Source organism: Cetorhinus maximus, chromosome 4 (assembly GCF_964194155.1).
Source record: "Cetorhinus maximus chromosome 4, sCetMax3.hap1.1, whole genome shotgun sequence".
Taxonomy (NCBI): domain Eukaryota; kingdom Metazoa; phylum Chordata; class Chondrichthyes; order Lamniformes; family Cetorhinidae; genus Cetorhinus; species Cetorhinus maximus.
Window position 1 is genome coordinate 20,671,603 of NC_135882.1, and position 25,146 is coordinate 20,696,748.

Consider the following 25,146-nt stretch of genomic DNA (forward strand, 5'->3'; position numbering starts at 1 on the left):
AAGACTGGTGTACAATGTGGCAAAGAAGACCAAAACTCAAATTTATTAAAACTAACAGGCAAGAGCTTTATTTAATTCCTCAACCTCCTAACAAGATGAAGCAACAAAACAATAATACACACCCTGTGTTACGTAACACTTATCACCTGGTGTCTTCCAGTGACAGCATAAAAATAATCAATTGTTCTAAAAGCCCTCTATGTTGATAGAATGTGCTTTTGAACTGTAACATGAATTGTATAATCAAACTTTCCTTCACATGATCTTATATTAAAGAACATCTAAAAATGGACATGACGACGTGTGTTATTGCAGTGATGGAAATATCAAGTATCTATCTATTGTGTTATTAGTTGGGAATCATTGTTTACCTTTCAAACAGATTTCTTTATCTCAGATTTTATAAAGATCAGCAACACCATTTCTTAAAGTACCGTACCTCCAAATTCAGACATTAGCTTGTACATGTAAGATTCATCATAGAAACATTTATGACATTCAGGACACTATTGCAAAACTTGTGAAATGAACTAAACTTTAATCATATCCTATTGTAATCATCTGAATAGAAATTCTATCGAAAGGGTGACCAGACACTTTACTTCAAAAGGGAAATAAACAGGAAGTCAGGAATTCACTTTCACTTCTAGCTGACCCTGATAACAGTCATTACGCTCTAGGACAGCAGCTGCAAAGTCCATTACCATGGATTTGCTAGTCTTGTATCTTGCCAGTCCTTTGTGATACATCCATATCTCTTTCAGAGTTATTGGCACACTGTAATCACACTGTTTTCCTATCATTTTTTTTCAATTGTTTTCTAATGAATTATCTTAATTGCATTGAAGTTCATTTATAAATGTGACATTGGTGTCCATCCATCTTAGAAAGCTAGAGTTTGAAAACTATTGAACCATCACCAAGATTATTGCTTTGTACAAAATGTTACAATTTTATCTCAATTATATCTATCAGATATATTCCACTAAATGATAAAACAAATCTAACATTCTTTACTCATATCAGATGAATTTTAGATTTAATCTCTGCAGTAGTAAAAAAAAAAATACTCATATGATCATGACTGATCAGATCTTGGCCTTTCCTACCTGTCACTCAACCCTTGACTTCCATATAGTTCAAGCATCTGTCTAATTTCAACCTTGTATATATTCAGTGACTCAACCTTCACAACTCCCTGGGCAGAAAATTCCAAAGGTTCATAAACCCTCTGAGAGAAGGAATTCTTCCTCCTCTCAATCGTAAATTGGTGACCCCCTATCCTGAAACTGTGCCACCTTGTTCTAGGTTCCCCCATTGGTGGGGCACAACATCCTCTTGCCATCTACCCCGTCAAACCCCCTCAGCACCTTATGTTTCAATGTAGTATTGAGGGAATGCTGCATTGTTGGAACTTCTGTCCTCTAATAGGCATCATTTGAAGAAGGGCAGGGGAGTTCTCCCTGGTGCCCTGACCAATATTTATCTCCCAACCAACATCATTAAAACAGATTATCTGGTTGTTTATCCTTTTGCTGTTCACTGTGCCAAAATGGCTGCTGTGTTTCCTACATTTCAACAGTGATAACTTCAAAAATACTTAGAATCGTAGAATGATGCACATGGAAGTAGATCATTTGGGCCATTATGTCTGTGTCCATTCACTGAAAGAGCTACCTAATTAGTTGCCCTCCACTACCCTTTCCCCTGGGTTTGCAGATTTTTTTCATCCGAATTTCCAGTTTCCTTGTGAAAGTTAGTATTTAACCTGCTTCCACCGCCCTTGGCAATGTGTTCCAGACCATCATAACTTGCTGCATATAGAAAGAAACCACACCTTGCCTCTAGTCCTTTTGCCAGTCACATTATATCTATGCCCTCTGGTTACCAACCACTGGAAACTGAAAATTCTCTAATTACTTTTAACAAAACTCTCCAGATTTTAAATATCTTTACTACATTCCTCCTTAATCTTCTCTACTTAATTGACAGTAAATTGCTTTGGATTATCCTGAAGTTGTGAAAGGTGCTATATAAATGCAAGTTTGTTCTTTCAGGACAATGAAAAGGGAAATAATTACTATGGGGGGGAAAAGAGAAAAAACCAATATTCCACATTTAAAAAGAAAGTTTTACAAAAAAAGGCACTTTCATAGCAAACACTATGGGACAGGAGCTGAGTTTAATGAACCATCTATTTCCCAGAATTGCCATCATTGAGATGATAATATCCCTCTGAAAGGAGCAAATATTAAGTTTTTAAAAAAAAAATTGCAGTAGGAATGCTAGTTTGATAACTAAATTGCTGCCTTGTATTTCTGAGCTACAGATTAGAATTGTGAATTATTGCGATGCATAAATGCATGCTAGATTATCAAGTAATACCATAGAAAAATAAACAAAACATCTCCATACATGCAAGTGACTGATGATAAGTACTGTTGACAGACTAGTTGTTTGATATCCTGTACAGATTAACTGACTCATGCCGAAGGGTGTTAACCTCAGCAGAGTTTCGGTCAATGACTGTTAGCTATGTATTTGTTGTATAGTTGTATTTTTGAAACCAGATTGAATGCAGCATTCCGCACTCTGCATAAAATTTGCGAGCCAATTATGAGCTAGGGCAGAGTTAGGGTCCATGAGTGGGTTGTTTTTGTCAATATATCAGTCATGGAATTTTCAATCACACTTGTGAATTAAGGACAAGGTTGTAGCATAATATTATATCACTGTTCTGGCAATGAGGAGAGAACAACAACAATTTTAATTTTTAAAAATTGCATTTATATAATGCCTATAGTAAAATTCTGCAGTGTAATGATTTGGTAAGTGCCCCTTCTAACTGGAAATGAGGGTTTGCTATAACAAGTACAGTAGTGATCTACCTAAGGACACTTCTTCTCATTTCTTCACACCTCATGGTTCTGCACATCTTCAGTTGCTCGTAAGAGCCTCTCGCTTTCAATTTCAGTCAGCAATGTGACTAGGGGCAAAAGATGCATGAGATGGTTTCCCGTTGCCTTCCCCTTGTGTGCTTACAGAAAACACGAGTCCTCTTCCCGAAAGATCCTCCAGCTGTTGCCTCTTGAAGTTCTAGCTCCTTCACCATTACCACTGAAAATTCACTGGTTTTGCCGTTGGCCATGGCTCATAACCCCAAGCATGGGACCCTTACCCGAGCCTGGGACGACTCGCCAAAGTGCAGAGACAACCACCCCTGAGGTCTCAATTGACCCTGCTATCCTAATGTAGCAAGTGCTCTTTAATTCTTAAAAGGGTGTGCATTAATTCGGGGTTGCAAGCACCTTCACTCTGAATTTGAAAGGCCCTGGTTATTACTGAGGTTAGATTTGTGTGCAGCTATCAGTGTGCCAGGAACATTCCTATACTGTGACAATAATTGAACGGCGAGCGCCTAGAATATCGTTGACTGGAATTGTTGCGGTGATTTAACAAGTGGCAACCCCTCATTTGCAGACATAAACCATTTGTATGAGTGACACACACTTGTCCTGTTGCAGTGGCGTATGTTGGGGATGAGAGTTGCAGATTCTGCTGTTCATTGTGCAGTGGCAGACTGTGTATCGCTCTATCTTTCCTATTCTTGAAGATAAAAGGGAGAGTTGGAAAAATGCACCTAATGTAAAGTTTGTTGAGTACAACAAATTCACTTAAGTTTCTCTTTTAAATTGAAAAAGCAAAGCTGAAATTTCAAATCCCACCAGAGCTGAAAAGATGCATTCTTGTTACCAGGTATGGGACTGAATGGCTTCCTCCTTGTGCTGTAGGACTCTGACTCTCAATCCCTTCATAGCTTTGCCCCTCCCTATCTCTGTAACCTTCTCCAGCCATACAGTCCTCTGCAATACCTGCACTCCAATTCTGGTCTCTTGCGTATCCCTGATTTTAATTATGTCACCATTGATGGCCATGCTAATTAAGCTCTGGAATTTCCTCCCGAAATCTCTCCTCCTCTCTCCCTCGCCTTTTTTTTTAACCATACTGCTCAAAATCTGCCTCTTTTACCGAGCTTATGGTCATCTGTCCTAAACTCCCCTTTTATGACTTGGTGTCATGTTTTGTTTGATAATGCTTTAGTGAAGCATCTGGGGGCATTTTGCTATGTAAAAAGTACAGACGGCTGTTGTTGCAGTAAATCAGGAAGTTGTGATTTAGATGTTGATCCCAAGCATGTGTTTATATAAGAGTGAAGGTTGCAGGAAGAGCAAAACCGTTTATCTGCTCTGTAAAGCCATTAAGGGGAAATTTTTTTTTTTGTGCGTTATTTGGCAATACGACAAGATAACACGAATGTTAACAAGCTCTGTTTTGCAGAGGTGGCTGAGGGAGGCAACAAATGAGATGCAAGCACTTTTGTCTTGAGCAACTGGATTGTCCTTTGTTGAAATATGGACACTTTTTTGTGCACTAGAGGGATTTATTTAATAGTAAATGAATATTGCAGAACAAACATGCAAAGATTGTGTTGTTTGGCCCTCCCTTAGAAATTAGCACATGATGTCATCTAAAATGGAGTGTAATTCTACCTGCTGTTTGTCTGGATGCCTACAGCTATTTGCTAGCTGGCCTCCACCTCGCACAGGCTGAGCGCCAACTCGCAGACACTTCCTCCTACCCCCCCCTGGACCATGACCCCACCACTGAACATCAAGTCATTGTTTCCAGGACTGTTACTGACCTCATCTCCTCTGGACATCTTCCCTCCACAGCTTCCAACCTCATAGTCTCCCAACCTCGGACAGCCTGCTTCTCCCTCCTACCCAAAATCCACAAACAGGATTGTCCTGGTAGACCGATCATGTCAGCCTGTTCCTGCCCCCTGGAACTCATTTTTTCTTATCTTGACTCCATTCCCTCTCCCCTTGCCCAGCCTCTTCCCACTTACATCCGCGATTCCTTTGACACCCTACATCATATCAACAATTTCCAACTGCCGCCTCTTCACCATGGACATCCAATCCCTCTACACCTCCATCCCCCACCGGGATAGTCTGAGGGCTCTCCGCTTCTTCCTTGAACAGAGGCCCGAACAATCCCCATCCATTACCACTCTTCTCTGTCTGGCTGAACTTGTTTTCTCGCTGAACGATTTCCCTTTAAACTCGTCTCACTTCCTCCAAAAAAAAGGTGTGGCTATGGGTACCCGCATGGACCCCAGTTATGCCCGTCTCTTTACGGGGCATGTGGAATATTCCTTGTTGCAGTCCTACTCAGGCCCCCTCCCACAACTCTTTTATCGGTACATCGATGACTGTTTCAGTGCTGCTTCATGCTCTCGTCTGGACCTGGAAAAATGTATTAATTTTGCTACCAATTTCCACCCCTCCATCATTTTCACATGGTTCATCACTGACACTTCCCTCCCCTTCCTTGACCTCTCCGTCTCAATTTCTGGTGATAGACTGTCCACCAATATTCATTACAAGCCCACCAACTCCCACAGCTACCTCGACTACAGCTCCTCAAGCCCTGCTTCCTGTAAGGGCTCCATCCCATTTTCTCAGTTCCTTCACCTCCGTCGCATCTGTTCCGATGATGCCACTTTCCAAAACAGTGCTTCTGACATGCCTTCCTTCTTCCTTAAATGAGGTTTCCCACCCACGGTGGTTGACAGGGCCCTCAACCGTGTCTGACCCATCTCCCGCGCCTCTGCCCTCACACCTTCCTCTCCCTCCCAGAACCATGATAGGGTGAAAAGTGAGAAAAGGGGACCCTATCAGCCTCCGCATTCAAAGGATAATCTTCCGCCATTTCCCCCAACTCCAGCATGATGCCACCACCAAACACATCTTCCCTTAACCCCACTGTTGGCATTCCATAGGGACTGTTCCCTCCAGGACACCCTGGTCCTATCCTCAATCACCCCTACACCTCAACCCCCTCCCACGGCACCTTCCCATGCAATCGCAGAAGGTGCAACACCTGCCCCTTTACTTATCCCCCTTCCTCACCATCCAAGGGCCCAAACACTCCTTTCATGTGAAGCAGCGCTTTGCTTGCACTTCCCTCAATTTAGTCTACTGTATTCACTGCTCCCAATGCGGTCTCCTCTACACTGGAGAGACCAAACGCAGACTGGGTGACCGCTTTGCGGAACACCTTCGGTCTGTCCGCAAGCATGACCCAGACCTCCCTGTCGCTTGCCATTTCAACACACCATCCTGGTCTCATGCCCACATGTCCATCCTTGGCCTGCTGCAATGTTCCAGTGAAGCTCAACGCAAACTGGAGGAACAGCACCTCATCTTCCGACTAGGCACTTTACAGCCTTCCGGACTTAACATTGAGTTCAACAACTTCAGATCATAAACTCTCTCCTCCACCCTCACCCCTTTTTGATCCCCTTTTTTCAATATTCATTTTTAAATTTTTATATATATATATTTTTCCCCACCTATTTCTACTAAATTTATTTCCATTCATTGCTTTATCCCCACCTTTTAGCCCATTTCGATCTTTTTTCACACACCGTCCCTCCCCCCACCCCAGCCCCACTAGGGCCATCTGTCACATCCTGCTTTCTACTCTTAATGTCACCATTAGCACCTCCTTTAGCCAGTATCAGCACCATAAATACCCCTTCGACCTTTTGTTTATGACATCTTTTGCAACCTCTCCTTTGCCTCCACCTATCACTGGCCCTCTATCCAGCTTCTCCTGTCCCACCCCCCCCTTAAACAGTATATATTTCACTACATTTCTACTCTTTAGCTCTGAAGAAGAGTCATACAAACGTTAACTCTGTCTTTCTCTCCACAGATGCTGTCAGACCTGCTGAGTTTTTCCAGCAATTTTTGTTTTTGTTTCAGATTTCCAGTATCCGCAGTATTTTGCTTTTATGCTAGCTGGTATATTTGATTTGATTTTTGATCTTCCCCTTGCCGCTGGGCAAGATGATCTACCAGGCTCAAAATGCCTGGTGCATTTTTCAGGGCTTTGTTATTTCAGTGCTGATTTCCAATAGTTTTTTTTTATTTCAGTTAAGTGGATCTCTCTCTAAAGACTGTGCTTTTATACTTTCCGAACTATTCAGTGCTGAAACAGGTCATTGCAGCCGATACATTGACACTTCAAAAGTCGCCAAAAAGGAGGATAATTGCGACTGTCGCAATATGTTGTTGAATGTTGAAATGATAAGTATAAGGGAACCTTTTATATCGAGGAGATGTTTATAATGCATTTTGTCATAGTTTCAGGAGAAACCCATGAATGTAGATTTTGAACCTTTCTATGACACTCCCTTTAATCACATGACTGAATTTATACAAAGGAAGCACTGTGTCCTTTCTTTAACCAATTTGTTCGCTACTCTCATGAGGGCAGTAGCTCATGCCCAAAGTATAGTCCCGTGCTTGATTTGCACCTTACCCAAGTGGTTAGTCTTCAATTGAGGTGGGCTTGATGGACCAGCTTGTCATTTTCAGGCCTTCAATTTTGTATGTTCATACTTGTGAACTGGGCAGCGAGTGTTAATAGGTCAATGACCACAGAGGAAATCACAGCCTGACCCCATCCTTACTTGAAGTCCGTACAATGTGTGCTTTTCAGCAGGGATCACTGAATATTGATCAGGGCGTAGAGCCTGGCTGATGTCTGTATCTAACCCCCACCCTGAACAACACCTCAGTGAGGCTCGCTAAGGCCAATTGTAATACTGTTGCTCTAATTGAGATAAGGTGATTTAGCACAGGTTAAATTTGCAATATTTCTAGCGCCTGGTTTACTAACCTACCCTGGCTGTATTTTTGCATGGATGATGGGGGTAGGGAGTGAGACTAAACCTTTTTCCCCATCCTTTTGCTGTCAATAATTCTCTTTCCGCTTCTGAAGACTTTGATTTCATGCTGGACTGCAACTCCATAGATACTTCACCTAAGTTACCATTCTCTTTGTGTGAGCTGAAGACGTGAATGTTGTTGTGGAGGGAGGTCTCGCAGCCACATCTAATCCTATCCCCTTACATATGCACACTTCCAGTAGGGGTGACTGGATAACTATCAGATGCAGGAATCTTGTCAATTTTCTTTTCCTCTTTCTACATAGAATATTGTGACCAATTGGAGCACTTGGATCTGTGTGACATAATTGTGATCTATAAAGGTAGCTTGATGTTCCTGCTAAATTTTCATATCACCAGTATATCACAGCGCTGATAGCTTGTAGAGTAGATGATGAACTGTAAATTGATATGCTCCTGATTTAGCAAATGCTTATTCTAAATTAGACTTAATATTCATGTGTGTTTAATTTGCATATCTAATTCCATAAAGGTCGCTTTTCTAATTAAAGCATAAACATTTAGATTTAATTCTGAACTTCTAACTGTTTGACCAGAAATGGCCTAAATTGTGATGGGTGATTTTCTCACTCACTCAAGCACTCCTCTATAACTAAAACAGAATTACCCGGAAAAACTCAGCAGGTCTGGCAGCATCGGTGGAGAAGAAAACAGTTGACGTTTCGAGTCCTCATGACCCTTCGGCAGAACTGAAGTATAGTTAGGAGAGGGGTGAAATATAAGCTGGTCTAAGGTGGGGGGCGGGGGGAGAGAGAAGTTGAGGGTGGGGTGGTTGTAGGGATAAGCAAGCAGTGATAGGAGCAGATAATCAAAAGATGTCACAGACAAAAGGATCAAAGAGGTGTTGAAGGTGGTGATATTATCTAAGAAAAGTGCTAATTAATAATGGATGGCAGGATACTCAAGGTACGCTCTAGTGGGGGTGGGGTGGAAAGACTAACAAAGTATTAGTTGTAGATTTTAAAATAATGGAAATAGGTGGGAAAAGAAGAATCTATATAAATTATTGAAAAAAAAGGGAGGGGGAAGAAACAGGGTGGGGATGGGGGGAGGGGGAGTTTAAGATCTAAAGTTGTTGAATTCAATATTCAGCCCGGAAGGCTGTAAAGTGCCTAGTCGGAAGATGAGGTGCTGTTCCTCCAGTTTGCGTTGGGCTTCACTGGAACAATGCAGCAAGCCAAGGACAGACATGTGGGCAAGAGAACAGGGTGGAGTGTTAAAATGGCAAGCGACAGGGAGGTTTGGGTCTTTCTTGCGGACAGACCGCAGGTGTTCTGCAAAGCGGTCGCCCAGTTTGCGTTTGGTCTCTCCAATGTAGAGGAGACCGCATTGGGAGCAAGGAATGCAGTAGACTAAGTTAGGGGAAATGCAAGTGAAATGCTGCTTCACTTGAAAGGAGTGTTTGGGCCCTTGGACGGTGAGGAGAGAGGAAGTGAAGGGGCAGGTGTTGCATCTTCTGCGTGGGCATGGGGAGGTGCCATAGGTGGGGGTTGAGGAGTAGGGGGTGATGGAGGAGTGGACCAGGGTGTCCCGGAGGGAACGATCCCTACGGAATGCCGCCAGGGAGGGTGAAGGGAAGAGGTGTTTGGTGGTGGCATCATGCTGGAGTTGGCGGAAATGGCGGAGGATGATCCTTTGAATGCGGAGGCTGGTGGGGTGATAAGTGAGGACAAGGGGGACTCTATCATGTTTCTGGGAGGGAGGAGAAGGCATGAGGGCGGATGCGCGGGAGATGGGCCGGACATGGTTGAGGGCCCTGTCAACGACCGTGGGTGGAAAACCTCAGTTAAGGAAGAAGGAGGACATGTCAGAGGAGCTGTTTTTGAAGGTAGCATCATCAGAACAGATGCGACGGAGGCGAAGGAACTGAGAGAATGGGATGCAGTCCTTACAGGAAGCGGGGTGTGAGGAGCTGTAGTCGAGGTAGCTGTGGGAGTCGGTAGGCTTGTAATGGATATTGGTGGACAGTCTATCATCAGAAATTGAGACAGAGAGGTCAAGGAAGGGAAGAGAAGTGTCAGAGATGGACCATGTGAAAATGATGGAGGGGTGGAGATTGGAAGCAAAATTAATAAATTTTTCCAGGTCCCGATGAGTCATGACCCGAAGGGGCATGAGGACTCGAAACGTCAACTGTTTTCTTCTCCACCGATGCTGCCAGACCTGCTGAGTTTTTCCAGGTAATTCTGTTTTTGTTTTGGATTTCCAGCATCCGCAGTAGCTTTCAGCTTTTTGTTTTTATCTCCTCTATAACTGCCTGCTTTCCACCCAGCCACTGTCTGCTCCTTATTTAATGTAGAAGACTGGATGGCTGTATTTTTGGAGTTAGTTTGTTTTACGATTCTTGGAGAAGTGCATACTGAGGTTGGTCAGATCCTGAGGACTGTCGCAGTTATTGCGTGTCTGTCAATGCTCAAGAGCTACTCAAGCAGTACAGAAAGATTGCAGGCAGCTGTTGGGTTCATGTATTTAAAAGGAAGTACTTGCATTTCTATAGCGCCTTTTGCAACCTCAGGACGTCCTGAAATGTTTTACTTTTAAGTGTAGTCACTTCTATGGGAAATATTGCAGCCAGGCTTGGAGGGCCGAAGGGCCTGTTCCTGTGCTGTACTTTTCTTTGTTCTTTGTTCTTCTGTTCAATTTGCACACAGCAAACTGACACACACAGCTTTGAGATGATGGCCAGATAATTTTAATTATGTTGGTTGAGTGATCAGATTGACCAAGGCACCAGAGGAGATCTCTCCTGCCCTCCTTTTGAAATAGACCCATCCATCTTTTTATGTCCAAACAGGGCCTCGGTTTGACATCTAATCTGAGAGACAGCACCTCTGATGGTGCAGTTCTCTCTGGGTACTGTACTGGGATTATCAGCCTAAATCCAGTACTCAAGTCTCTGGTGTGAGACTTGAAGCCACAGCATTCTGACTCAAAAGGCGGACGTGCTAGAACTGAGCCAGAGCTGAATAGTTAAGTTCCACATCTTCCTGTTCAAGCCAGTTGTAAACAAGAATTTCTTGTTGCAGAAAAATAATTTACAATGTGGTTTACCAGGCAGGATTTCCTTGTATGGGTGGTTGTTGTTGGAGTCATTGCCTTTTTAAGATGAAAATGCATTTAATGTTGATCATGTTAATAATGTAGCTCCAGTAGAATGGACCTCATACAGCTGACTTCCTCATTAATGCATTAAACTACACGAGAGTAGGAATAGTCTAGATTTTAGGTGGCTCTTTTCCCAGAATAGGCTTCCAAAGTATAGCACAAACTGGCCATTTGGCCCAACTAGCCAATGCTGTTGTTCACGCACACTTGCTCACAATCATCTTATCCAATCCCATCACCACCATATCCTTCTAGAGTGCTGAGGGACGCGTTGCTGGCTTGTATGGTGTGTGATGACTCTGTACACCTTCACTAGGGCTGTGTTCCTGGCTGGCATAGAGATTGCGTTAACAGTTAACACGTGTGTGTGTGGTCAGTGTGATCCCTTGGACCGGCTTTGATTGCTAGAGGGGGGACAGAAAGGAATTTTACAAATGTTTATTTTCCTCTTATTGGTCATGATCTTATGCTCTGGGTGAGGGGTGGTGTTGGGAAAATGGATTCCTGCTCTTGATCAATGGTCAATAATCCTGTTGACATAAACAGACACTTGCAGGATCAGGATGGCCCTTTTATCAACACCCCCAATCCATGCTTACACTTGGGCAAAGTACTGCCAGCATTCGCTTCCTATGCTCCACTTGGGTGAGATACTGCAGCACCCACCAGGTAGGCTTACATCTGGATGAGGTTGCTAGCACTCACTTTCTATGCTGCACTTGTCTGAAGTATTGTCAAACCCATTCCCTAGGCTCTACTTGGGTAAAGTACTACTAGTGCTCACTGTCTGTGCTCTATTTGCATAGAGTACTTCTGGAACTCACTTTCTAAGCTTACAATTGCTTGAGATGCTAGAAGGTTATAGGTACATGTACAGCTGCATCCTGGAATAAGACAGCATCTTAGTGAAAGGGGAAATAAATGCTTTTGTCAGTGTCATCTTTTTTTGTGGATTTTCATTAGTCTGGTTGAGAAGGATTATTTGGTTAATTTATGTTATGATATTGCAATGAAGTTATCTTAGAACCACAAGTGTCAACTCCAAGGAACAGGCAAGCTATCTGGGATGTTGTTTAGGTCTGCCTTTTGGTGCACTAGGCACAGTAGTTAGCAGCATTATGTATGTTCACATACCACATTAGTTTGAGACAGTGGGGAGGTCATTAATGCATTACAGACCTGAACGTCTCTGTAATGTTGGATAGGCATCCACTCATTATACATGGTAGGAGGCTTAAGTTAAACCAGAAGTGTATTTGCTGTGGCACTTGCACTGGCGTGAGGGAGAAGAGAGGAGGTTTCTGATCCAAATTGGTGCTATTGATTCCGTTTGGCTTTCCATCCATGTTAAATGATGGACGTGCAGCAAATCAAATCCATTGGGAATGTGATAGCACTTTTGCTGATGGATGAAGAGACAAATCTTTGAGAGACAGGTTCCTCTACAAGTTCCATGTATGAAATGGTTACCAGGTGTAGTTGTGGGTGGTTGTTGTTTCCGGTGTTGGCACCTGTTGTCAAGCTGCTGTAGCAACTGATTGCCATGGCTACTCATGCGGGCCCGCAGGTGATGTCGCTATTTCCCTCTATCGTTGGCTTGGGTCTCCCAGGTGTGAAAATCAATGTTTGGGTTCTTCATGCCACACTGGCAAGCGTCCTTGGCGTGGAGCTTTGGGTGTCCTGCTGCTCTTCTGGCTCTACCTACCTCACCATTCAGGAAAATCCTTGGGTATGTGCTCCATCCTGTGAACGTGTCCGAGCAGTAAGGTCACCTCTCCCTGATGAGTGCTAACACAGTTGGGGGATTTACCTTTGCGGGGGCTGCCACATTCGCGTTTTGTCCTTCCGTGAGATGCCCAGAATGTATCACAAACAGCAAAGCTGAACATTGGTGACCTCCCTTCCTTGAAATTTTTCAAAATTTGCGGATGATACGAAACGTGGAAGCATTGTGAACTGTGAGGAGGATAGTGTAGAACTTCAAAAAGGCATAGACAAGTTGGTGGAATAGGTGGACAAAGTGGCAGGTGATGCTCAATGCAGAGAAATGTGAAGTGATTCGTTTTGGTAGGAAGATTTTGGAGAGGCTACATAAAACATATGGTATAACTCTAAAGGGCGTTCAAGAGCAGATGGGCTTGGGTTATATTTGCATAAGTCACTGAAGATGGCAGTACAGGTTGAGAGCACACTATAAAGGTTAATGAAGCATACAGTATCCCAGACTTTATTAATAGGAGCATAGGGCACAAGAGCCAAGGTGATGTTGAGCTTGTATAAGACACTAGTTCGGTCTCAGCTGAAGTATTGTGCACAGTTCTGGGTTATGCACCTTAGCAAGGATGTGAAGGCATTGGAGAGAGTGCAGAAATTTTCATGGGAATGGTTCCAGGGATGAGGAACTTCAGTTATAAAGAAGATTGGAGAAGTTGCGACAGTTTTCCTTGGAGAAAAGAAGGCCGAGCGGAGATTTGATGGAGGTATTCAAAATCATGAGGGGTTTGGAAAGAGTAGATAGGGAGAAACTGTTCCCATTGGTGGAAGGATCGAGAGAGCACAGATTTAAATTAATTGGCAAAAGAAGCAAGAGCGATATGAGAGACTTTTTTGTGCAGGGAATGGTTAAGATCTGGAATGCACTGCCTGAGAGTGGAGGTGGGTTCAATGGAGGCATTCACAATGGGAATTGGCCCTGTTATCTGAAAAGAATGTTAGAGGGCTACTGGGAGAAGGCAGCAAAATGGCACTAAGTATATTGCACATTTGGAGAGCCACGACAGACACGATGGGCTGAACGGCCTCTTTCCGCACTGTAAAAATACTGAGATTCTGTAAGTGGCCCTTGGATGGAATTTTAAGGCCCCCGGCCAGGCAGGGGCGGGGCTGTAAAATGCCGCGAGCCGTTCAGAAGCCCACCAACTTTGGGACCATAAAATTCCACCCCGTGTTTCACAGCCATGGAACAAGATGCTGAGAACACAGGCCCCATAAACTAGCATCTTAGAAGCGTGGTAAACCAATTCTTAACAGAGAACTGAGGAAAGGATTAGAAAATTGAACTTTTGGTATGGTGGAGTAAAGGACAGACCAAGGCATGTTTTGAAGCCTGGAGGAGGCAGGTACAAAATGTCACTTTCTCATCTGCTAAAGGAGGGTTGTAAGATTCTAGTGGTTTATAATAGGAATGAGTCATGTTTCAGAATTCTTCACTATTTGAGCCAAGAGGGGTTTGGTTTATATACAGTAATATGTTTCTGTTATGAACTTGGCAGAATGGAGCCACCAGGACAAAGGCCAAAAGTATGTTAATGACTCGCACCAAAAGCTAACAAGCCAGTCATCTGTTACTACAATAGGTGGATCATTAGCCCGTTTCAAAACTTTCAATATGTATTCCCTTATGAAATGTTGTGAAGAACTCTATTCATTTATACAAAGCGTGAGGTGATATGCTGGGGTCAAACCTCATGGAATAGTGGTAGCTGCTCCAATTGGCAACTCGGCGTCCTAGTCCTGGAGAATGGGGAATCAAAGTCCTTGACAACCTGCCCACCGAGGGGATGAAAGACCCTGTTGCATGTTCAGTGGGTCAATTCCTTTAAGAAGAGCACAGGTGAGATATCAGGAGCACTGGCCAGATTTAGTGGTTATAAGATTGACCTGCTGGTATAATGGAGATAGTGGGACATGTTTTGGTCTGTATAGTACAGGAAGGTTATAGAAGAAATTAAAAGTCTGGAATGAGTACTCTATTCGGTCATGTGCAATGTATATAATAAACCAGCTTCTTTTAATTTTTAGTGATCTTGTTCAATCATACTGTTTTATTTTGCCTCTTTGAAATCTGGTAAAATGCACAATTATTTGTGCATGATTATGGTAACCAGCTCATTAAAAACACCCTCATATTACAGCCTTGAGTCATTCTATGAGTAGGTATTGGTCTTTAAAAAGATATTCTCTTGTTCGTAATGAACATTCATTTCTCCCAAAAGTGAATCTCGTTACACTAAGCTTGAGAGACGATCGAGCAGATCGTAAAGAAATTTTACTCTAGCGAGTCGAAGGACTGCTAACTTGTAAAATGAGTTAAGCCTGTTAAATGGGCTGGAGTGAAAAATTTCATTATTTACCATGCAGTGGCTGCACTTGCAAACTATTTCATTGGCTGTAAAGCGCTTTGAGGTGTCCGGTGGTCACGAAAGGAACTATATAAATGCTTTCTTCCACGCTATGAGGAGTGATGTGAAATGGCTGTTTCTCACTAGAAGGCTGTCTGCTGTTCATTTGTGTATTTCATGTAAAATAACCAGCATGTTTGAAGTTGGCCACGTTTCAGTTGGAGCGATGATTTGTTTGCTTTCCAAAAGATAGGACAAAAGCTCAGGGAGCATGCGTGAGATCGTGGTATTCAACAGGAGATGTTGGCTGGGGTTTTCCGGCTCTGCCGCGGGCGAGGCGGTGCCCCCCCAGCCAGAAGTCGATTGACTTGCGGAGGGACCGGGCGTTCCCAGCAGCGGGCGGGTGCAGAAAACCCCGCCCATTGCTGTGGTTTCCAAGTCATACTGTTATTTGACCAGATATTGGATAAAATAACAATACCCAATTATAAGGGACATGAGTTTCATTTACTGAGTGACTGGAAGTATGAACCTGAGACAATACCTAATGAAATTTGTAACATTTACGCCCAAAACATCTAGCTAAGTTTATTAGTAACTATACCTTCAGACCTAAGCTCTGAAACCACCCCCTTACCCTCTCTGCCTTTTCTACCACGCTCCTTACAGCCTACCTCTGTGACCTTCGTTAACTGTCGGAGGTGCTATCTTTTAGAGGAGATGCCAAGCCGAGGTCACATCTACCTTCTCATGGATGTAGAAGAGCCCTTGGCATTTCTTTGAAGAGGAGCTGGGGAGTTCACCCTAGTATCCTGGTAAACATTTATCCCTCAACTGACACATTTTATATTTAAATAAATAAATTACCAGCCCGTTATCATGTTGCTGGGATCTTGCTGTGCATCAAACTGGCTGCTGAGTTTCCAATGCTTCAAAGCACTGAAGGCTGTAAAACGCTTTGGGATTTTGAGGTTATGAAATACATACACGAGTGCAGGTCCTCTCTTTGACGCAGCACTTGTATACATAGAGTTAATGCTGTAACATTTATTTCATTTGTTTTAGTTGAGGCGTTATTTTGGGAGCAGTCTTGTGCCACGTTTTCCACCTAAGAGTTATCTTGCACAGACCGAGTCTATGGCTGAAGAAAGACGGTTTCAGTTACAGCAGTATCTTCAGAAAGGTAAGCCTATCAAACTGATTTCCAGGAAAACCCCTTAGGCTTGATGGGCTGGTCTTATAAAGGATCAAACCAAATCTCTTATATAATTGGCCCATTGGCTCAGACAAGTACGTGCATCAGTGTTTCTGGACGGAGAGAGTGGAACTATCAGCCACTGTTCTTCTAATCCTGTCACTGAACTGAGTCGGGAGGCGAGTGTACGTGAATGTTGGGTGAGGACAGCACTGTTATTTTTTCTTTATTCTTTTTCTCTTTACCCCCTGTTCCCAATCCATGGTCGGATATCCTGCTGGTTCTTTCTCTCTCTGTTGCTACCTATGAAAAATGATCACTTGGGAAAGGTGCAACAATATTCCAGGAATCTCCAAAAGCAATAAAAAATATTTCAACACCCATGTTTTCAAAAAGAAAATTGAGACGGGTTTAGAATTCAGCCCTGAAACTTGAGCACTGTTGGATTAGCCTTGTGGCAATTGGCTCCCATTGAGTTGATGTCATCTGGCTGGCAACAGCTCTGCATAATGGCAATATTGGGTTAGAATGATGGAAGGCTGCACCAAGCTTCTCAGCAACCCTTCATTTCAGCTGGTCATAGGAATTTCTGCTGTTACTGGAACATTCATACTGTGTAACCAGTGGGGCTTTGCCCTTTTGTGACACTATATAATTTGGCCTCATTCTAACGTATCCTTGCTTACAGCACCAAAGCTGTTTCCATGTGCTGACCCACCTCTCCAGTGAGCTGGAGCTTGTATATCTCTTGTGTGGAACAAATGAGATAGAGTGTCACGGGATTTAAAAAGTTCATTTTTCTCAGTTGCACATCAGAAAGAGGCAAATAATGACACCGTATTTTCTTGACTGTACTATAATTGGAAAGCATTACAATGACAATGTATCAGCAACCAAACAACAAATCTATTATTGTAAAATTATACAGAACAAAATAAAATTGGAGGAATACAGTACTTGACATCAGTACGTTTCTGAGAAGAGTTTTGGAATTCTGTTTTGTGGCGGGGGGCGGGGTGGTGGTTGAAATTTGTGTAGCATCTCTTCTAGCGGTCTTACGCAGACTTATGTTGATTTTCTGGGGGCAGACAATTGAAGATGCCTCACTCAGATAATGGCCCCTGTTGCTGCCTACCCCTGAGGCACCAACGTAAATGGCACTGCATGATCAAATTCCTCCCCCTTTAGTATTTTTTAATTACGCAAGTGCTAAATTTGACGCATTTCCATTTCACTGTTGTGACAAGGGGGTAAACAGTTAAAGGAGGACCAAAACCTTACAATATCTATCTCCAGCCAAGAGGTCTCTGGGTATAGAACTGCAATGATGCCAAATTAATGGTAGGTGATGTTTGCAATTATTCCTAATAAGGTCTGATGAGCATCAATAAGCCTGTAATATCCACAAATTGCTAAAGGTGACTAAGCGCGCACGTCCAGTGTTTATAAAACTAGTTCATTTTGAATGGTTCAACCACTAAAGGTCATGACTTTGTCTGTTATCTAATGTCCAAGACATCTGTCTGACAGGAATCAGCAACTATAAGCCTTGATTATAACCCAGGCTGCCTGATGTGAAGGGGCTTGATGAGTTGTTGAAAAGACAATGTCAGGGAGTTCTAGCGGAAGTTGCACAGCAAGCTACTATTTTAATCAGGCTGAATTTGGGCCTACCTAACACACGGAAGTCACAGCCTGGTGACATCATCAGCACAATGCAATTTGAACTCCAGAAATTGGGAAAGTGACCAGAGAAACCTGGTGGGAGGCAACAAACTGGCCAGAAGAGGCTAATGTGAAAAACGAGTTAAATTTCTGTGACAATTCCTGGATTATTAGGAGGAGGAGCAGGAACAATTCTCTCAGCCTCACCAGGAATCTTTGGGCCTCCCCAGCTCTGGCCTTGTCCCTCCCTCCTAGAACTGGCATCTGTTGACGCCTCTGAGTTCCCACTCCCACCTGCCAGCATTTAAAAATACTAATGCTTTCTTCAACCAGGATTTTTGGTCTTTGCCAAAAAGCATATTATGAACAGATCTGTTAAGGTTTATGGGAAGCATAGCGTAAGGGCAAGTATTTTTAATGGTCGCATTTCATTGCGGCTTCCAGAAATCCCCCTGCTGGCATTGGGCCTAAAGCAGTTTAGCGCTATTTGAATGAGTCCTGGGAGTTAAATTCACCCAGACTTCGCACTCTGGGGTGGGGGATGAGTTTGGATGGTCATCAGTTTCCCCGCTCTCGATCCTCACCTTGGGTTAAAATCATGCTAAAATTGCCATTGTCTTTCAAAGAATCCAAAATTCGGTTCAAATACCCCATGGCAGCTAAAGTTTCACAGCTAGATCAGTAGAGTCTGTTGCAGATTTGTATGTGATAACTTCAGGCAGGCCACTACCATCCTTCAGGCGCACAAAACAAATTTGTAATAATTATCCTAGTTAAAATTTAAAGTGAAAAGATACGATATAGAAACGCAGAATTATTACAGTGCAGAAGGAGGCCTTTCAGCCCATTGAGTCTGCACCAGCTTTCTGAATCAGCAATTCATTTAGTGCCATTCTCCTGTCTTCTCCCGGTAACCCTGCACATTCTTCCTTTTTGGATAAATGCCTAATTCCCTTTTGAATGGTTCAGTTGACTCTGCCTCCACCAGAGGCATGGCTGCTCCATGCCCTCTTTCAGCTATTGCTGTCAGTGCTTCACATTGATCACAATGTATGCAGCGGCTCAGATTTAGAAAAGCCTAAGTAATTGCAGTAATAAAACCTTCACAGAGCAAAAGCTTTCAGTGTATCACGAACAACATTATCAACATCGCTCCTCCCTTTGTAACACTCCTTCCCGCCCCCCACCCCCCACCCCACAACACTCTTGCCCCCCCCCACCCCCTGTATCATTGGCCCACTCCCCTGTAGCACTCTGTCCCTCTCACCTCTGCATATACCATATCCCCCCATCGCCTTGAGAAAACTTAGGCGAACTTCACCAAATTCACCTTTCCCTAAAATAAATATATCTACTTGCAAAACTGCAAGTGGGACTATTTCATTCACGAGGAGCTCTTTGAATGGAGAAGGATATTTAATCGGAAAGAGAAGTGTCACTCTGGCTGGGGTCCGTGTCGGTAACAGCAGCAGCCAGTGGTTAATAGGACCCATTCCAGCCCCTATTCAAAATCACCGCATCCAACTCCGAAATCTCTTGGCCAAAATGCTCTGCTGGAGTATCCTTTCCTTTCTTTAATTTGTGAGCCGGTGAAAATTGAGTCTTTTCTCTGTGGCAGCGTGAAAACAAGCTGAGCAAATTAACAGTGGTGTAGAATATAGAAATAGGAATGTCTAACAAATTTGCAGAATTGCTCTGTATATGACAAATGAATTTCGATATAGGTAAGTGAGAGGTGGAATAAGGAGGCCACCTACTCCTTGGGACGTGTCTGAGTGGAGCACAGGCACAAAGGGATCTGGGGGGTTACAGATACACAAATCAGTAGAGGAAGAGATGCAGGTCAACAAAACTGTAAGTGCAGATAATGCACCATGGTTAATTTATAGAGTGCGACAGTAGTGATATTATTGTATTTCTTACTCAGGATGGTGAGAATTTATAACTCTACCATTTAGCAGGTTTGAGGCAGCTAGCATAAACCTATTTAAAGGAAAGCTAGATAGGTGTATGAGAGGGAGACAGGAATAGAAGGCTGTGTTAGGCTGAGATGAAGTAAGGCAGGAGGAGACTGATATGGAGTATAAACTCTGACATAGGCCAAATGGCCTATTTCTAGTCTGAGTAATTCATATAATGACATGCATATATGGAGCCGATATCCATCATTCCAGTATCAAAACAGCATGATCAGCCCTGTTTGTAGAGGACATTGGAGCAGGGCAGATAGCTTCACAGACAACATTCATTCATGTGCAATAACCCAAATCTGTTAATTTGATTTGTAAGGTAAATTCCTTAATATTTCGTGGGACACAGCAGGAAGGAAGAAGCTTAGAAACTATTAATGCCATTTATGGCAGCATGAAACATTGCTGAAGAGGGTTTCTTATGCTGCTACTTTTCAATGTGAGCCACCTCTATACTGACTTTATGGGCCATAACCTCCGAGCTCTCCAGCGTCGGATTTGGGGGGTACCCCAAAGATGCGCTGGGGAATCCTTCTGGAAAGTTCCCAGGTAAGAGTTTGTAAAGCAATTGCCCAGAAGTGCAAACTTCCTCTGGACAATTGCGCTGTGCCGGTAACCATCTGAAAATGCGGTTTAAATCGCAAACTTTAGATGGTTCCACCAGGGTTATACCAATAGTTACCCAGAAAAAGTTAGAAGAATTAAAACCTCTTCTAATTTCTGGGTAACTATCGTAAAGACCCAGACTGATTTTCCCCACCCCCCCTTCCCCCCACCTACACAGGACCCCACATCCACTGCGGGGCCAACTCTTGCCTCCCCGGCCTGACCCAACTCCCCACCCACCCCTTATCCGACCACACCCACCCCACCCTCCCCCCAAAGTTCCCCACACTCCCAGTGTCCGGCCTACTCCACCCCCCCAAACCCATTTCGCTTACCTTCTCCCTGGCCTGTCAATTACAATGGGACCTTTAAACTTGCCTGCTTTATAGCAACTAATGTCATAAAAAAGAGGCCATGTCCTCCTTCAATTTGACTCTGCTGGACTTCGGAGCCCTGCCTAAGTTGGAAGGTCGGGTGAGACAGGCATAGAAGAAATTTGGCGTAGGTAAGTGGGCACAGGGTGGCATTCTGTCGCTGATTGCCACTCCGAGGAAGTTCCGGCCCAGTGTTTCTGCAATAAAGGCTTTAGCAATATAGCTTTTAAAAGGGACCTGCTATCTGGGAGAGATGGTGGTGTAATGGTAATGTCACTGGACTAGTAACCATGAGGCTATTGCTCTGGGGATGTTGGTTCAAATTCCATCATGACAGCTGGTCATATTAAATGCAACCAATTAATATTAGATCTTGAATTGAAACAATCATTGGCTGTCATAAAAAATCCATCAAGCATTATTAATGCTTGGTCTGGCCTACATGTAACTCCAGCTCCATTCCACAGCAATGTGGTTGATTCTTAACTGTCCTCTGAAATGATCAAGCTAGCCATTCAGTTGGGGCAATTAGGGACGGGTGACAAATGCTGGCCTTGCCAGTGATGCCCGCATTCCATGAAAGAATATAAAATAATGAATATACAAAATGAAACATGGAAGAACAAAAGTATTGGACTAATGGACACCGTAAGTAGATAAAAACAAAAAACTACTGCGGATGCTGGAAATCCAAAACAAAAACAAAAACAGAATTACCTGGAAAAACTCAGCAGGTCTGGCAGCATCGGTGGAGAAGAAAAGAGTTGACGTTTCGAGTCCAATGACCCTTCAACAGAACTGAGTGTAGTTAGGAGAGGGGTGAAATATAAGCTGGTTTAAGGTGGGGGGTGAGGGGAGAGAAGTTGAGGGTGGGGTGGTTGTAGGGACAAGCAAGCAGTGATAGGAGCAGAGAATCAAAAGATGTCACAGACAAAAGGATCAAAGAGGTGTAGAAGGTGGTGATATTATCTAAGAGAATGTGCTAATTAAGAATGGATGGCAGGATACTCAAGGTACGCTCTAGTGGGGGTGGGGTGGAAAGACTAACAAAGTATTAGTTGTAGATTTAAAAATAATGGAAATAGGTGGGACAAGAAAAATCTATATAAATTATTGAAAAAAACAAAAGGGAGGGGGAAGAAACGGGGTGAGGATGGGGGGAGGGAGTTTAAGATCTAAAGTTGTTGAATTCAATATTCAGCCCGGAAGGCTGTAAAGTGCCCAGTCGGAAGATGAGGTGCTGTTCCTCCAGTTTGCGTTGGGCTTCGTTGGAACAATGCAGCAAGCCAAGGACAGACATGTGGGCAAGAGAACAGGGTGGAGTGTTAAAATGGCAAGCGACAGGGAGGTTTGGGTCTTTCTTGCGGACAGACCGCAGGTGTTCTGCAAAGCGGTCGCCCAGTTTGCGTTTGGTCTCTCCAATGTAGAGGAGACCGCATTGGGAGCAAGGAATGCAGTAGACTAAGTTAGGGGAAATGCAAGTGAAATGCTGCTTCACTTGAAAGGAGTGTTTGGGCCCTTGGACGGTGAGGAGAGAGGAAGTGAAGGGGCAGGTGTTGCATCTTCTGCGTGGGCTTGGGGAGGTGCCATAGGTGGGGGTTGAGGAGTAGGGGGTGATGGAGGAGTGGACCAGAGTGTCCCGGAGGGAACGATCCCTACGGAATGCTGCCTGGGGGGGTGAAGGGAAGATGTGTTTGGTGGTGGCATCATGCTGGAGTTGGCGGAAATGGCGGAGGATGATCCTTTGAATGCGGAGGCTGGTGGGGTGATAAGTGAGGACAAGGGGTACCCTATCATGTTTCTGGGAGGGAGGAGAAGGCGTGAGGGCGGATGCGCGGGAGATGGGCCGGACACGGTTGAGGGCCCTGTCAACGACCGTGGGTGGAAAACCTCGGTTAAAGAAGAAGGAGGACATGTCAGAGGAACTATTTTTGAAGGTAGCGTCATCAGAACAGATGCGACGGAGGCGAAGGAACTGAGAGAATGGGATGGAGTCCTTACAGGAAGCGGGGTGTGAGGAGCTGTAGTCGAGGTAGCTGTGGGGGTCGGTAGGCTTGTAATGGATATTGGTGGACAGTCTATCATCAGAAATTGAGACAGAGAGGTCAAGGAAGGGAAGAGAAGTGTCAGAGATGGACCATGTGAAAATGATGGAGGGGTGGAGATTGGAAGCAAAATTAATAAATTTTTCCAGGTCCCGACGAGAGCATGAAGCAGCACCGAAGTAATCATCAATGTACCGGAGAAAGAGTTGTGGGAGGGGGCCGGAGTAGGACTGGAACAAGGAATGTTCCACATACCCCATAAAGAGACAGGCATAGCTAGGGCCCATGCGGGTACCCATAGCCACACCTTTTATTTGGAGGAAGTGAGAGGAGTTAAAGGAGAAATTGTTCAGTGTGAGAACAAGTTCAGCCAGACGGAGGAGAGTAGTGGTGGATGGGGATTGTTGGGGCCTCTGTTCAAGGAAGAAGCTAAGGGCCCTCAGACCATCCTGGTGGGGGATGGAGGTGTAGAGGGATTGGACATCCATGGTGAAGAGGAAGCGGTTGGGGCCAGGGAACTGGAAATTGTTGATGTGACGTAAGGTGTCAGAGGAATCACTGATGTAGGTGGGAAGGGACTGGACAAGGGGAGAGAGAAGGGAGTCAAGATAACGATAAATGAGTTCCGTGGGGGAGGAACAGGCTGACACGATCGGTCTGCCAGGACAGTTCTGTTTGTGGATTTTGGGTAGGAGGTAGAAGCGGGCCGACCGAGGTTGAGCGACTATCAGGTTGGAAGCTGTGGGAGGAAGATCTCCAGAGGAGATGAGGTCAGTGACAGTCCTGGAAACAATGGCTTGATGTTCCGTGGTGGGGTCATGGTCCAGGGAGAGGTAGGAGGAAGTGTCTGCGAGTTGACGCTCAGCCTCCGCGAGGTAGAGGTCAGTGCGCCAGACAACAACAGCACCACCCTTGTCAGCGGGTTTGATGACAATGTTGGGGTTGGACCTGAGAGAACGGAGTGCAGTAAGTTCAGAGAGAGACAGATAAGAATGGGTGAGAGGAGCAGAGAAATTGAGACGGCTAATGTCACGCCGACAGTTCTCAATGAAAAGATCAAGAGAAGGTAAGAAACCAGAGGGAGGGGTCCAGGTGGATGGAGAATATTAGAGGTGGGTAAAAGGATCCGTTGAACGGGGAGAGGACTCCTGCCCAAAGAAGTGAGCACGGAGACGAAGACGGCGGAAGAAGAGTTCAGCATCATGCCGAGCCCGAAATTCATTGGGATGAGGGCGTAAGGGTATGAAACTAAGTCCTTTGCTGAGCACTGAACATTCAGCATCGGAGAGGGGAAGGTCAGGGGGTATAGTGAATACACGGCTGGGGCTGGGATTGGAAGATGGGGTGGGGACGGAGGGACAAGCAGGTAAGTAGATGTTTTGTATTTGAAGTCCTTATTTCATTCCTGATTCAATATCATTCAGCTGCGATTCCCTAATAGCCTCTTTGAAATGTACGCCCCATACGTTTTGTACAGGTTTGCTTTAAGCTGCTGAATGCATCTTGCCATTTTCCAAAGGAGTGGAATTCTTTTGTTTTCATTGGTATTTTTATTGCAACCCCTGTAAATAAGTCTGGAATGTTAGAGGCGCAAGTCTGGTGGGTATTTGTCGACACTGGCCTTATCTTGATTATAAAGAAACAAAACCAACTGCTAAATATTCATGTTCTTGCTTTTGCAGTTGGAGAGGATCCTGTTATATCGGTCAGTGAAATATTCACTACTTTATTGAAGAACGCCCAACAGGTAGCGAATCTCAATTCTCCCAATCTTGAATTAACACTTTAAAATGCAAGTATGGCAGCTATATTCACTGTACTTCATTTGAGTATGTATTCTGTTTTAATGAGGTTTTAATGAAAGGACTCTCTGCCACATCCACACTATTGCAAAAGGCTGTTCCTTGGATGACCAACCATGCAGTGTTTTTAAACCAACACCAGGAGCCTAATTGCCATAAAAAGTTCAAGTATGAAAGTGGGCTGTTTTGAAACACCCAGACCTTCTAGCTGAGCCTAATGCTAAAGCATTTTAATTCCAGGGCCTTTTCCATTGTGTGGGTTTTCGATGATGTGTTTCAGATGCTAGGCATGTACCAGGGAATATTATTAAAGAATGGGAAAGACATTACTGATGCATGTTACCCTATCTCTTATTGCCAAGTCTCAACTGAGTGAATCACTTTATTGCCAGTCGTGGTTAACACTGACTCAACTTAATTTTAATAATTTGGTGAACTCCA

General features: G+C 44.0%; 2 protein-coding genes across 5 annotated transcripts in view; one reads left to right on the forward strand and one right to left on the reverse strand.

The window, feature by feature from the left end:
* LOC144679535 (sperm-associated antigen 1-like) overlaps positions 1–25,146 on the reverse strand; it is a 503,898-nt gene that overhangs the window by 106,171 nt on the left and 372,581 nt on the right. The gene's annotated exons all lie outside the window — the stretch shown is intronic.
* Positions 1–25,146, forward strand: part of LOC144679537 (sorting nexin-31-like) — a 122,720-nt gene that overhangs the window by 1,002 nt on the left and 96,572 nt on the right. For both annotated transcript variants that reach the window (XM_078540031.1, XM_078540030.1), the window contains exons 3-4: positions 16,114–16,231; positions 24,586–24,650. In XM_078540031.1, the coding sequence (XP_078396157.1) occupies positions 16,114–16,231; positions 24,586–24,650 (183 nt within the window). The remainder of the gene's footprint in view (positions 1–16,113; positions 16,232–24,585; positions 24,651–25,146) is intronic.